The sequence below is a fragment of the Protopterus annectens genome, chromosome 11.part0 (genome assembly GCF_019279795.1).
Source record: "Protopterus annectens isolate FY-2018-M chromosome 11.part0, PAN1.0, whole genome shotgun sequence".
NCBI lineage: Eukaryota > Metazoa > Chordata > Ceratodontiformes > Protopteridae > Protopterus > Protopterus annectens.
The window spans coordinates 877866490-877881392 of NC_056745.1; the positions used below are offsets into that span (position 1 = coordinate 877866490).

Consider the following 14903-nt stretch of genomic DNA (forward strand, 5'->3'; position numbering starts at 1 on the left):
TCAATCCTGTTATCTGAAGCTTGGGGTTCTGGATGTGCTCATCCTTCAGAGTTGACTTGGGGTAGATTGCATTAGCCAAAAAAGGCATGTACCTTTTGAGCATAGGGACCTGAGATTTGGGAAGAAGCCACAAGAGTGTACATATGAAAAACTGTAGCAAAGTGCTCAATCTGTTCATAGTAGGCTATATCACAATATTATTTGAATGCTTTCATATCTCCTGCTTGCTATCCCAATTAGTACCTGGATACCAAGTGGCTTTTGAGTCTCTTAAGATGTATGTACCCACATGGTGGTTATGTTGGTTTTAGTTTTTTTGCTGACCAGTATTTATTAGCTACTTGTAACACATTTGTTTCTTTTGTTGGCTGAGTAAACTGTTTTGACCCCTGATGTACTGTAAAAATGCATTTGCTGTGCATTTCTTTTAATTTGTGATTTTTATTCTCGGATTCTTGTGTTTTTGAACTATTTTCTAGGTTTTAGTGATAGAACAGAAGAATGATGATGGGACTTGGCCAAGAGGTCCTTCAACACCAAAGTAAGTTTGTGTGCAAGAATGTATCCATCTGTCTTCATGACAAACTGCATAGAACAATAGTGTCTTACCCATGGATATTTAGGCCTATGTACTACACTTTTTCATAGGGGAAAATAGTCGCAAGTTGTATGGATAGTTTAAAACACATCTAACCTTTCTTGTGCTTTAATTTGACAGTTCTCATCATATGTGCTGTTTCCATTGAGGATGTCTGTTCTTGTTTTCTGCTTTTTTGCCCTTATTTACTGATTGATTCGGGAAGTTAACGTATATTAAAATATTAAACGTATGCAACAAGAAGTAAATACACAGTACAGAAACACTTGGATGACACAATTTTTACTTTAAAACCTCAGTAAATTCTGTACTCCAAAAGTGAAACTAATCAAGTCTAAACACAGTTTTCAAGCAAAATATTCCCCCCTTGCCTAGTTTTGTCCACTCCTTCACCATCTACTTAAGGTTAGATGCCTACACACACTAATGCAGATACTCAAAATGTAGACAAGTGTCAATTCCCACTCTAACTAGAACACACATTATCACAAGTTTAGGATAAGGCTGCTGGGCTTCATAACAAATGAGCATAAATGTAGTTATTTTTTTATAGGAATGAGTAAGGATGCCTTATTCTGCTGATAAGCCTTTAAGTCTGTATTTTCCCCATTTCTTACTTAATGAATCCAATTTATAGCTCCTCAATGTTTTGCCTTGTAGTTTGCTCATCTGTCATGTTCCTCTTAAGTTATTGGTGTCTCTGATGGACCTATAACTTAGCCTAAAGGCTTAATGGTGACTCTTCAAAGTATTTAATGCAGTGCATTATCAGCTCTGTGACTCATTCCTTGCAGATCATGTTCGTAGGTAGGTACTAGGCTATTGGCCTTAGGGCCTGTATAAGCCTAGCCAAACGGTACCCTGGCTTTCCGCTACCCAAGAAAATTATTTTCCTGTGTCCCTGTCGAGCAGAGCCACAGAAGTGATCCCCGGGGTGAATTTCCTATCTCCCATCCAATCATCAAGATTTTTCTTGGAGTGCTAATGAGGAGCTTTGTTTGGTGTAGATAGGTAGTTTGTTCCAGAGTATGGGAAGTCTCTGAGACAGGAATCTATCCCTGCAGCATATTCTGTTTATTGTGGTGACAAGGTTTAGGTCCCTAGAGCATGTAGCTCGGACGGATTGGGATTTCTTTAAGTGGAGCATGTCCAACAGCTCTGGGTTTGACATAGCTTTGTATGTTAGGCAGAGATCGCCTCTGAGTAGGCGATATGTGATGGAGTAAAGCTGGAGTTGTTTGAGACAGTGTGCGTAGGGCATCTGTTTAAGGCCGGTAATCCTTGTTTTGAGGTATTTTTGCGGCCTTTCCAGTTGTAGATGTCTTGTGAGGTACATACCAAAAGGGGTGCTGTACTCTATAATGGTTCTAATGAGTGACGAGTAGAGGGGAACAATGCCCTCTTTTCCTGGATAAGAAACCTTTTGTGATGAGGTGTGCCACATAGAAGGATTTCTAACTACTCTGGCGATGTGATTATCAAAGGAGAGACTACTGTCCACCTGTGTCCCATTGTCTCTTATCACACTTTCAGTGTTAAGTAGACTACCACCTATGTGGTAGTTCAAGGGTACAGAGTTTTTACCAAAAGGAATGACGGTGCACTTTTTGGCATTGAGCTTCAGGCCATGGCTTTGACACCAGGGATCTGTCTCTGTGAGTCCCTTTTGTAGGATGTCCACATTGTTAGGAGTTTTGAAAATGGCTCCTAGTGTGCAGACATCAGCGAACTTTGTTAGCCAAAGACCTTCTGTGTTAGCCTGTACTTTATAGAAGTAGATACCAAACAGGAGAGGACCCAGGACTGAACCCTGTGGTACTCCACTTGTCACTGGTCTGAAGTTGGATTTGGAGTCTGCTACTTTCACAGTGTGGGTTCTGTCAGTGAGCCAGTTGGCAACCCATCTTGTAACATAGGGATTTACACCTAGTTTAGTGAGTTGATCTATAATTCCAGAGTGGGGGTTGGTGTTGAAAGCCTTGGCGAGATCTAGATAGACTATGTGAACCACATTGCCCTCATCTACGGCTTTGGTGACCACTTCAAAAAAGTCTATCAGGTTTAGGAGACATGATCTGCCTTTTACAAACCTGAACTGGGTAGGGTCCAGAGTTTGGATATTACCAATGTCATTGTTTATAAGTTCTATGATGATACGTTCCATAGCCTTGCAGACCAGGTTCGTCAGGCTAATGGAGTGGTAGTTCCCGGGGTTCGTGGTGTCTCCCCCTTTGTGGAGTGGGAAACCGTTGCTGTGCACCTTTCAGTGGGCACAAATCCTGAGGTGAGGCTATGATTGAACATGGTACTTAAGTGGGGTGCCAGTTCGTTCTGTAGTTCGTGTGGAATGCAGCCTGGGATGTTGTCAGGTCCCATGGATGCTGTGTTGGCTTTGGAGAGTATTTTTTTTTACCTGTGCAGCTGTGATTACTGGAACTTTGCATTATTCCGGTATAGAGATGGGCCCTTTAGGGGATGAGAGGGGGGTAAAGTTAGCACTGAACCTATCTGCCAGGATGTTGGCAATATCAGTTGGTTCTATATATTTAGTGCCATTGTGCTGTAACTCAGAGCAGATCTGAGTGTTGCCATTGAGAATTCTTGACATAGCTATAGAATGCTTTGTGGTTGTCTTTAGAATCAGTGGCACTTTTGTTTTCTTAACTAGCTTTGGAGGATTTTATGAGGGATCTCGGCTTCTTACTGAGGCTGACCAGGGAGTTCCGCCACTCATGGGAGTTTACTCTTTTTTTGCAACAGTTTCTTTCTTCTGTTGTAGAGTTTGTTTATGGCAGGGGACCACCAGATTGGCTTCCTTTTTTTTTGGAGGATACCATCTTGGTTCTTTTAGGGATTGCACGATCCATGCACTCGTTTAAGTGCTTATAAAGTGTATTTATGTAGGATTCAGCAGTCATAACTCTATTGTCTGTCCGCATGGGTATCGTGAAGTTTGCCACTTCTGTCTTAAGAAGCATGAAGTTGGCTTGGGAGAAATTTTTTATGGTGGTTTCCCTAATGGGGGGTGGGGGTGGGATGTGGATGTCTAGGGTGATTAGCTTGTGGTCGGATCTGACCAACGAGGAATTGACCTCTAATGTGGAACACCGTTTGCCCATGTTGGTAATGACCAGGTTTAGGATATTGCTGCCCCTGGTGGGGGTGTAGATAAGTTGATCCAAGGCGTTGGAATTCATGAATTCCAGAAAACGTTGAGCACAAGAGTTGGTACATGAGTAGTTTTCCCAGTTAATGGTGGGGTAGTTGAAATTGCCCATTATTATGGTGTTAGGTTGTACCCTAATATTTTCCAGTGTATCAAGAAATGAGGACTGGGAATCCTGGGGCATGGTGGAGGATCTGTAGCAATCTACAATTTGGATTGCGGTCTTGCCCAGAGTTAGTTGCACTTGGATAAACTCGGATGCATTATGCTGAGCAACTAGCCTGGAGGTGTGGATATCCTTAATGAATATGGACACGCCTCCACCTTTAGTGTTTTGGTCCAGGTTAGGTGGCCGAAATGTGTGGTATGAATTATAGCCTGGTAATGCAGGGGTGCTCTCTGGAGCCTTGAACAGGTCTCTGTCACTGCACAGATGTCGATGTTCTCCATTTTATGTAGTGTGATTTTACAAAATTTTGGTTTTTAGTTAAAAGTTCCAGTGCTGCTTGCTTAAAACTGCATTTTGTTGTTTCCTTCTTTCACCTAGTTTTTGCCTTGTGTATCCCTTACCTATGTGTTTGAATATACTTTTATATTCATTTATATTGATGGTATTTGCTTAGGTACTCTTCATTCTTTGAGTACGTTGCTTATTTTTGTCTTTCCTATTTCTTTGTATGCCTTGCTTTTTTCCTGTCACGGCTCAAAGTCAAAAAAACATCTCTGGACCAGACCGCCTAACTAACAAATGAATAAATAAATGTCATGCTGTTACTTTTAGCGGGTGGGGTGATCTGTTTTCTTTAAGCACTCTGCTGTTGTCATTCTGCTCAGGCTTAACTAATCCTTTCATGTGGCAGAAATCTAGGCACATAATATGCTCTGAAACAGGTTTAGAAGATTTTACTGTTCACTGACGGATGCTGTTACCTGTGATGTACGTAATATGGATCATGAATACACATACATCACCAAGATAGTGCTGTGATAAGAGGGTCACAAGAAACATTGCTGGAGATTGCATGATTGTATACTTCCAGCATTTAGGTGAGAAATTTCATTATTCTCCCATCAGCACAATGAAATGTCGACCTTGAGTTCTCTCCATTATGGCTGACTTCCGAGTGATGCTTCACTAATCTAATTTTAAAGTGGCATCTTTCCCAAGGAGATGAAGCTTCTCTGCCACTTGTTCTACATTTATTTTTGGCACCACTTTGTTTAATTTGTGGCTGCTGATTGCACTAGCTTGTTTTATTCTGGCTATCAGATTACAAGGGCTAAACATTGTATCATGTCTTCTTTTTTTGGCAAGCAAAAGCATTTGACCGTGTATGCCAACAGATTGAGCAAATTGTGTGCCATTGAAGAGGGCTTAACATTTGATGATCCTGACCATAGTTAGTTATGTAGGGGTAGTTTGAGTGTCTTAAAAGTAGATCTGAAGTAGTTGACGTCATTTGATCTTCAACCTGTGGGTCTGTGGATACGAATTGGATCCGACACGGCCGCATAGCCAGCACCTGATCCAAGCTCCGAGCTCCTCCCCTTGCCCATAATGCCCCTGTCTCCATCCTCCCTTCAGATCTCATTTGCCACTGAATAGCTAAGCATTGTGGTCTTGAGCTCTTGAGCGTTTTTTTTTTTTGTTTGGGGGGGGTAAGTGATTGCTTTTTGAGAGTTATTCTCCTTTTTCCTGTACTTTCTATTCCCTCACCTCCTCTACCCGCTGGCGTTGGTTTAGAAAAAAAAATAAATAAAAATGTTTGTTGTAATTTCCCCCATTTGGCCTTCCCACTTCTGTCTTCAGTGTGCGTGAGTGCCTGTGTTTTCCTTTTTAGATAGGAGTATGGCAGATATTCCCCCTAAACTAGGATTTAGGAAGTGCAGAGTGTGTGGCCATAAGCTCTCTCCAGCCGATGGCCACACACTGTGTGTAGTGTGCTTGGGCGTGGCCCATTTGCTTAGCCCCTGCCCTATTTGCGCGCGCTTCAACCCACGGGCCCTTAAAGACAGGAGGGATAAGCTCATTTTGAAGGGCTTGTTTCACTCTTCGGGGACGGCTGTCCCTGCAACCCCAGCTTCGGCCTCTTCTACCGCCGCTTCTGATTTTTCTCATCCCCAGATTTCTGGGACTCAAACTTTCACCAAGAGGTCTGGGTAAAGAGAGAGAGGGGGAGAGACCACAAGAAAGAGAGACCGCATAAATGGTCGCTGGACCATTTGGCTTCAGTGGGGCCTCCACCCAAGGCCAAAACCCCCTCCAGGCCCAGATCCCCCCCCCCGGCTCCACTCTCCCAGGCTCTCGCCGGAGCTGTCTTGTTCTCTTCCAAGGACGTCCCCTCATCGGCACTCCTGGCTGGTGTTGGTGGCTTCCTCCCAGTCCACCCATAGTTTTAGCAAGTTGGAGATGGACAGGATGATGCGGAAATTCATCCACACCCAAATCCAGATGGGAGTCTTGCCGGGCCCCTCTCTGTCCGGATCGGGGAGCTCACAAACTTTTTTCACTCCTATATCTCCTTCTCCAATCCATCCTTTGGTTTCGGAGTCGTTGGATCTGAGGACTCTCGGGGTCAGGGGGTCAGTGCCAATGGTACCTTGTACTTCGCTGGCTGTTGCCTTGAGTGTGTTGGATCTGATCTCTCAGAGCTGAAGCCTTGGCATCAGATCCGAGAGAGTTCTGTTGGCTCCGAGTTTGTCAGAGCTCAGTCTTCCTCTCTGTGTCTGTAGTCTCAGCTCCGACTACCCTGTCAGATCCAAGGGGAACAGCTCCTATGGTAGTTGCTCTGGATGCCCCCACCCCTTCAGCTTTTGATGTGGTGTGGTGGAGAGGATTCTCTCGAGTTTCTCGAGGCCCCTGACCATCTCGTCCTCTGACTCCGCCCCCGACTCCCTCCGTTTTGGGAACGGCTCCGACTGTCCTGCCATCTCAAGGACAAGTTTTGCCTCAGGAAGCACCCACGCGGGAGCAACAAGAGGTTTGCGAGTTCCCCTCAGAGAGTCCCACTGAGGAGGTTCCTTGCAAACGGACATGCAAAAGGAGGCAATTGCACTCCTCTCCAGAGTCCTTGACCAAAGACACTGACTTGGAGGAAGATCCACCCCAATCACGCCCCAAGGATGTCTCCTTTGGAGACATCAGTTAATTTATTCGCCAGAGGTGGCAGGAGTCCACCCAGAAACCAGTCTCAGATGAGTCAGTGTTCTAGAGACATTTGGCACAGGCCCATCTACTCCCTGGGTGTCCCCTTTCATGGATCCGCTTGTGGACCTCATAACATCTCAGGCATGGAAGGAACCAGACACCGTGGAGCCCATCTCTAGGCACCCAGATAAAGTTCTAAGCCCCACACCAGACAGGACGAGTTGGAGCAAGGGATCACCTATAGATACTATGGTGGTGGCTGCCGCCATGAAAAAAAGCTTGTGCAGCAGAGCTCTACGGTCCATCCTCCTGACCGAGAGTCAAGGACCATGGACCTATGAGTCAAGGACCATGGACCATATAGGGAATCGGGTGTACATTTCAGCAACCTTTACCATAAGGGTGTTGAACTGCATGGCACATGTCATTGGACTGCAGCGTGACCTAGTCAAGAAGGTTGCTGAGTCGCCCCTGGATTCCATGCCGGCAGAGGGCAAGAAGGTGATCTGATATTGGTAATCCTCGTTCATTCCTTATGCATGGGTATTGGTTCCGACCACGGAACCGAGCCGGCCATTTTCCAAGCTCACGTCAGCTGCAAACTCTCAAGATAAAGTCTTACCCATGGATGGTCACAATGCAATCTATCCTCCCGCTTTTGGAAAAAGACGATTGGATGTGCTCGATAGATCTTCAAGATGCGTACTACCACATAAAAGTGGACACGCCATCAAGAAGATTTCTGGGCACTACCAGTTCAGTGTGCTGCCCTTCGGACTCTCTACAGCCCCCAGTGTGTTCACAAATTGCATGGCAGTCGTCACAGCTCACTTGCGACTTCAAGGATTCCAGGTGTTTCCATACCTAGACGACTGACTCATTTCTGCCCCCATCAAACATCTACTGGAACGAAGTCCTGGCATACTCTCTCCTCGCTGCACAAAGGCTAGGCATAACCATAAACTGGCAAAAATCCAATCTCACCCCATCTCAGTCAACAGAATTTATAGGGGTTATCTTGGATACAAAGAACAGCAGAGCTGCCATTCCAGAGCACAGAATTTTAAGGATAAAGCAACAACTGATTCCAATCCTTTCAAGGGAGGAATCCACAGCTCACTCTGTTCTACAGCTGTTGGGTTCCATGGCAGCCTCCATCACCATTGTCCCCCTGGCCAGGTTTCATATGAGGCTTCTATAATGGCTACTGCTCACCCAGTGGTATCCTTTTCAGCATCCTCTTTCAGCCAAGATTCGAGTAACCCACAGGTGCGAACAGGATTTAAATTGGTGGATGACACACAATCTGTCACAATGGTCTCGCCCCTTCTCCCCCCAGCAACCCAAGGCCACAGTGACGACAAACACCTCCCTGATGGGGTGGGGGGGCTATGTCAAGGACAGACAGTCCAAGGCACTTGGTCTGAACTGGAGGCCCATCTGCATATAAATGTTCTAGAGCAGAGGGCGGTGCTTCTGGCGTTGCAAGCATTCCATCCCCTGCTGCCATCTGGGACGATTGCGATTCAGTCAGACAACATGGCGGTGGTCTGGTACATCAACAAGCAAGGTGGAACCAAATCTTACCCCCTTTGTTGAGAGGCCATGAGGATATGGCAATGGGCGATGGCTACCAACCGTTTTCTTCTAGCAACACACATTCCCGGGAGTTCCAACGTGATAGCAGACAGACTCAGCAGGTGCATTTTACAACCTCACGAGTGGTCCCTGAATCCCTTGATAATGGTGGAAATCTTCCACCACTGGGACCGTCCTTGCTGCGACCTCTTTGCATCCCTGACCAACTACAAATGCAGCAACTACTTCGCCCTGATTCCCCCTCCGCGACAGTCACCCAGGGACGCTCTAGTCCACGATTGGCCCTTGGGTCTTCTTTATGCACTCCCACCTTTTCCCCTCATTCCCCAGTTTCTGAAGAAAGCTTGTCAGTTGAAGAGCAAGGTGATCCTCATAGCACCATATTGGCCTCGTCAAATTTGGTTCCCCTTCCTTTGGCTTCACCTACTAGATCGACCATGGATTCTCCATCCAACCCTGGAGTTGATCTCACATCCACAGAACCTGATTCATCCCAACTTGAACAGCCTGAAGCTCATAGCTTGGCTACTCCAATTCCCTTGATTGCCAGGCAGAATGATCTTTCTTTACCAGTACGTGACATTCTCATTGCATCTCATAAGTTCTTCCACTAGAGTTAATTATCTAAGCAAGTGGAAAAGATTTACCTGTTGGCTGAAAGATAAACAAATAGATCCCTTCTCAGCACCAGTGTTGATAATACTAGACTATCTGGCCAACCTTTTCCAATCGGGTCTATCGGCCTCTACCATTACAGTTCATTTGGCTGCAATTTCTAATATCCATGAAGGGTATCCAAGATTCCTCTCATGTCTCACAAATTGTGCAAGATCTTCATAAAGGTTGTGAATCATCTGAAGCCACCTTTTAGAGAACCTATTCATCCATGGGATCTATCATTAGTTCTACAAGCTCTGACAATGCCACCCTTCGAACCAGCTTCTTCTTGCGACCTCAAGTATTTGTCATGGCAAACCTTGTTTTTGGTAGCCATTACTTCTGCCAGACGTATCTCTGAACTTCAAGCTTTATGTATCAAGAGTCCATACTTGATTTTTCATAGAGACAGAGTGTCTTTGAGAACTAATCCTTCATTTCTGCCAAAAGTGATCTCTGAAATGTCTATTAATCAAACCATTGAATTGCCAGTTTTCTTTCCCAATCATTCAAACAGAGGAGAGTATTGCCTACATACCCTTGATATCCACGGGCAAATCCATTTTTACTTCAACAGGACTAGGTCCTTTCGTAAATATGACCAGTTATTTTTGGCGTATTCTGGTCCTAGATTAGGATCTGCTGTTGCTAAGGTCACATTAGCTAGATGGTTGAAGGACTGTGTGACCTTCATTTATACACAACGTAATGTCCCGTTGCCTACTACCATGAAAGCTCATTCAACAAGGTCGGTGGCAACTTCTGCTGCCTTCCATGCCAGAGCTTCTTTACATGACATCTGTGCAGTTGCAACTTGGGCTACGCCTCATACCTTCATCAATCATTACAAATTGGATTTGGCCTCCAGGGGAAGAGCATCTTTTGGTTCTATGGTGCTCAGGAATGTCCTTCCATGAGAGCCTCCAAGGAATAGAGGTAGCTGGTGACTCTGTCTCAAGCGTAAGGAATGAACGAGGATTAACAATATCAGATAAAGAAGTTATGTCTCACCATAACGTTCCATCTGTATTGTTGATCCTCGTTCAGTCATTACCACCCTCCCTCCTTCCCCCTCCTGTGGCTTCTAGTGGATCTCACCATCCGGTTCTCTCAAGTCATTTGACCAAAGGTAGCCTCTACCTTCTTTAACTTGCAAACTCAATCTGAGGTAACAGGGAGAGGGGGATTATGGGTAAGAGTTTAGTTCGAGAGTTTGTAGCTGACGCAAGGTTGGAAAATGTCCGGCTCGGTTCCGAGGTCAGACCCGATACCCATGCGTAATGACTGAACGAGGATCAACAATACAGATGGAACGTTATGGTAAGACATAGCTACTTCTTTGCACGGATGGCCACTCTCAAAGTGGTGGGAAATATGTCCATGCATCTGCTCTCCCATGCTATGGAGGGAGCCGCCAGCCAGGGCGGCTGGTTCCGGTGTTGCCATGAGGTGCCATGCCTGGCTCTGGCTATGTCAATTCATGGAACCCTTGAAGGCATCATCTACAAATGCCCCTTTTGAGGGTTCTTCCCTGTTTGGGAAAACAGTTTGTGACACATTGTTCCAGAGTGAGAAAGACAGGAAGACACTGTCTGCCGTCGGGATCTGCTTCTCTGCCCCTCAAAGATCCTTTTCAAGGATTCAGCAAGGGACAAAGAAGATGTGGTTCTGGAAGTCTCAGTCCTCCGGGGATACTCAGGGCTCACCTTCCCCCAGAGGCAGGGGGGTTATGGGAGTTTATGACAGACGCTGTCCAAGAGGCAGTGGGGGGCCGAGAAACTTCGGGTCTCTAAAACCTTTCTCGGACAGACCCGTGCAGCAGCCCTGAGTGGCTGCCCAACTGCTAGTCTATAGAGGCAGTCAGAGGTTGCCTTTTGCTACACTCAGCTGCATGGGAGTCCATAACATCAGAGCGTTGGGTGTTGCAAATTGTATCCAGAGGATGTTCTTCATCTCACATTGCTGCAGTCCTTACACTTGGGTAGTCCGCTGTCCTTGGTCGGCCCGAATATCAAAGTATAAGGCTGACGTCGGTCAAGGCGCATTTGACTGACATCAGGACGTCAGGGTACAAATGCGCATGACCGACGTCATATCCTCAGTCTTTTTTGCCGCATGGTCCGATGCAGAAGCAGCATTGCAAGTGCCGGTTGGCGTTCTGAGATTTTTCGATTTCGAAGTTTCAGACCGAGTTCAAAGTTGGCTAAGTACCCGTTGGGGAATATTTTAGTTTTTTCTTGCCTCAGTGATTTACCGGATGTCAGAAAAAGTCAATAATTGCATTTCTTGTGGGAAACAGATACCGCATAGAGATTATCATACTTTGTGTATTCCTTGCTTAGGGCCTGAGCACGACGTTGTTGGCTGTCGCTCTTGTGCTAGATTTAATAAACGCACTATAAAGAGAAGGTTGGATTGTGCAAGGTTAGTCTTTGGGAAGCGGTGTAATTATAGAATGCCGTCGGATGCTCCGACGCCCGCTTCTTCGAAGAAGCGCAAGGACAAGGCAGTTAAGCCTAGGCTAGAAGAACCATCTGTACCGGACGCCGGTTCTTTAGAGGTGTCGGTGGAGCCAGTGGCTCCACCGGAGGTTTCCTTGTGTTCCCAGGGTGAGACCTTATTATTGCAAGATGTGGCCTCTCAGGAGGCAAGTCAGGCTGAGGGGGCTTCTCAGGTTACTATACTCCCCTCCCTTCCTAGGGTGGCTAGGCCCTCTCCTTCTGTGTCTAAGGCTTCTCCCAGGGGCAGGCCAGGTTTGGCTTCAGTTGGTGTTACCCCTAGCTCTTCAGGTACTGTGCCCAAGAAGCATATGCTTAAAATGGCAGAAGATTTGATTACTTTAATTAGGGGTTCTATGCCCCCTCCTGATAAGAGACCTAGGATGGAGCCTGAGCTGGGGGGTTTTGAGCAGGCTTCAGATGTTTCAGAGTCTTCGGCTGAAGACTTGCAGGAGTACTCTCCTTATTCTGATTCTGATGTGGATGATTCTACTCCTTCTGCTTCTCCTCCTGAGGATTTTTCTTTTCAGAAACTCTTCATTCCATGAGGGAGCATTTTAAGTGGGAAGGTCAGGACTTCTCTGATTCCAGGAAAAGGCTTAGGGAATTTTTGTTTTTACCCCAGCATAGGCCTTTGGCTATACCTCCTGTTTTGGATGTAGTAGAAGATGTTTTTACAGAGGCTTCTCTTAATCCTGATTCTTTGCCTCCTGCTCCTGTTAAGCCGGATAGGTATTACAGGGTGCCTGAAGCTCATAAGTATCTTTTTAAGAGTCCTAGGGCTGACCCAGAAACTGTTAGTCAGGGGCCTAAAGGTGTTAAGGCTTCTGTTGTTAAGAATCCGGTTCCTGCTGACAAAGAGGCTAGGGCCTTGGATAGATGGGGAAAGAAAGTTTATACTTCTTCTACTCTGGATATGAGGGCTTTGAATTGCCAGTTTCACATGTTGAAATACCAGAACTATCTCCTTTCACAATTAAAGTCTAAGGTTGATGCTCTGGCAGTAGGTATTGATTGTAAAGAGTTGCAAGATTTAGTGCATGTTTCTGAACAGGTGGGTAAGCATTCTTTGCAATGTGGTTTTGATGCTGTACAGGCCTCGTCTAGGGTGGCTGCCACTGGGTCAGTTCTTCGCAGGCATGCATGGCTACGGGATCAGAATTTGTCTGATCATGTTAAAGCAAGGATTTTAGATGCTCCTTTACAATCTGACGTGTTGTTTGGTCCTCCTGTTGAGACAGTTTTAAAGAAAATGGAGGACAAGGCTAAGTCTATGCAGACTGTTAAAGATTTTTTGCAGGTCCAGCCTCCAAAGTTTAGTAGAAATTGGCCTGCTAAGGGGTGGACGTATCCTTCTTATGATTCCCAGTCTAGGGGTAGATCTAGACGTGGTAGGGGCAGAGCTCAAGGCTCTTTCAGGCCTAGAACAGGGAGTTCTCCTGCACAGTCTTCGGGTGAGGGCAGGGGTCAGTCCTTTCGTAAACAGACCCAATGACCTACCTTTTCAGCTGCCAGAGCCTTCTCGTCTGGCAGCACCTTTGGGAGGAAGGTTGGCACTTTTCAAAGAAAATTGGAGTTTAATTACCCAAGACAGATGGGTATTGGATATTATACACCACGGCTACAGGTTTTATTTCCATACCTTGCCTCCTTTCAAAGGCATGCCAGATGTTCCTCCTCAACAAAGAATAGAGGCTCACAAGCAGGTTTCTCTGTTGCTCCAAATAGGGGCCATACAGCCGGTCCCTATGCCAGAAGTGGGCCTAGGATTTTATTCTCGCCTGTTCCTAGTACCAAAGAAGGGGAACACGTGGAGACCAATTTTGGATTGATCTATCCTCAACACTTATCTGGACATTCCCAAGTTCAAAATGTTGACGTTGCAGCAGCTTTTACCTCTGCTGGGCAAAGATCATTGGATGGTAACTTTGGATCTCAAGGAGGCTTACCTTCATGTTCCTATCAGACTAAGTTGCAGGAAGTATCTGCGTTTTCGAGCTGGGACTTCTCACTATCAGTTCTCTGCATTGCCCTTTGGCTTATCTACTGCGCCCAGAGTGTTCACGAAAGTTCTGGCTCCAGTGATAGCTTTCTTCAGGCTAAAAGGAATACAGATCTATCCTTATTTGGACGACTGCCTGATTCTGGCTCAAGGCAGGGAAGAGCTTCTTCATCATTTGGAATATGTGATAGCAGTGCTAAGATGCCTAGGGTATTCTGTGAACGAAATAAAGTCCAGTCTAGTACCCTCTCAGGACATGTGCTTTCTGGGTGTGAGACTGAATACAGCATCCCAGATGGCCTTTTTAACCCCGGACAAACAGAAGAGTCTATCCCTTTACTTCCATCAACTATCTCATCAGTCCGTGCTGACTGCAAGGACAGTCCTTCAAGCATTAGGGTTCATGGCATCTTGTATTCTGGTGCTTCCCAATGCCAAACTGCATATGAGGAAGCTACAATGGTATCTCAAAATGTATGGACACAGCACTGCCAGGATCTGGACACTGTCATTCAAATAATACCTTGCATTCGAAAGGAATTTTTATGGTGGGCTCAGGAATGTCACCTAAACAAGGGACTCTCTGTGACCCGGCCAGAGGCGAGTCAGATTTTAACGACAGATGCCTCAGACAAAGCTTGGGGAGCTCATCTAAATGGAAAGTGGATACAAAACAAGTGGCCTGTCAGACTACAACATCTACATATCAACATGAAGGAGATGTTAGCAGTCCAGTTTGCATTAATAGCTTTCAAGGAATTACTTCTTCCAGGGCAGGTGTTGATTCTAACAGACAACACAACTGTCATGTGGTACATCAACAAGCAAGGGGAACGATTCTTATCCTCTATGCAGGCAAGCAATGATTTTGTGGGAGACTGCTCTCAGTTTACAGCTCAATCTTCAGGCAAGGTTTCTGCCAGGAGCACAGAACTCCTTAGCAGATGTGTTGAGCAGACTAATTATGGATCCCCACGAGTGGAAATTGGATCCTCATGTATTTCAGAAATTGACAGTGTCATGGGGAACTCCAGACATAGATCTGTTCGCTTCTCCACTAAACCATCAGCTGCCAAAGTTTTGCACAAAAAGGTTTCATCCCACAGCTTGGAGAGTGGATGCTCTTTCTTTCAATTGGAGCAATCTTCATGTGTATGCCTTTCCTCCTCTGCCTCTCCTCCCAAAGGTACTTCTAAAGGTCAGACAGGACAAGCCAAGGATGATTTTAATAGCTC

At 45.8% G+C, this 14903-nt stretch overlaps 1 protein-coding gene across 6 annotated transcripts in view; it reads left to right on the forward strand.

Moving 5' to 3' along the window:
- The window catches only part of USP15 (ubiquitin specific peptidase 15), a 2212142-nt gene that overhangs the window by 600340 nt on the left and 1596899 nt on the right, over positions 1–14903 (forward strand). For all 6 annotated transcript variants that reach the window (XM_044088286.1, XM_044088282.1, XM_044088284.1 and 3 more), the window contains one exon: positions 480–541. In XM_044088286.1, coding sequence (XP_043944221.1) covers positions 480–541 — 62 coding nt within the window. The remainder of the gene's footprint in view (positions 1–479; positions 542–14903) is intronic.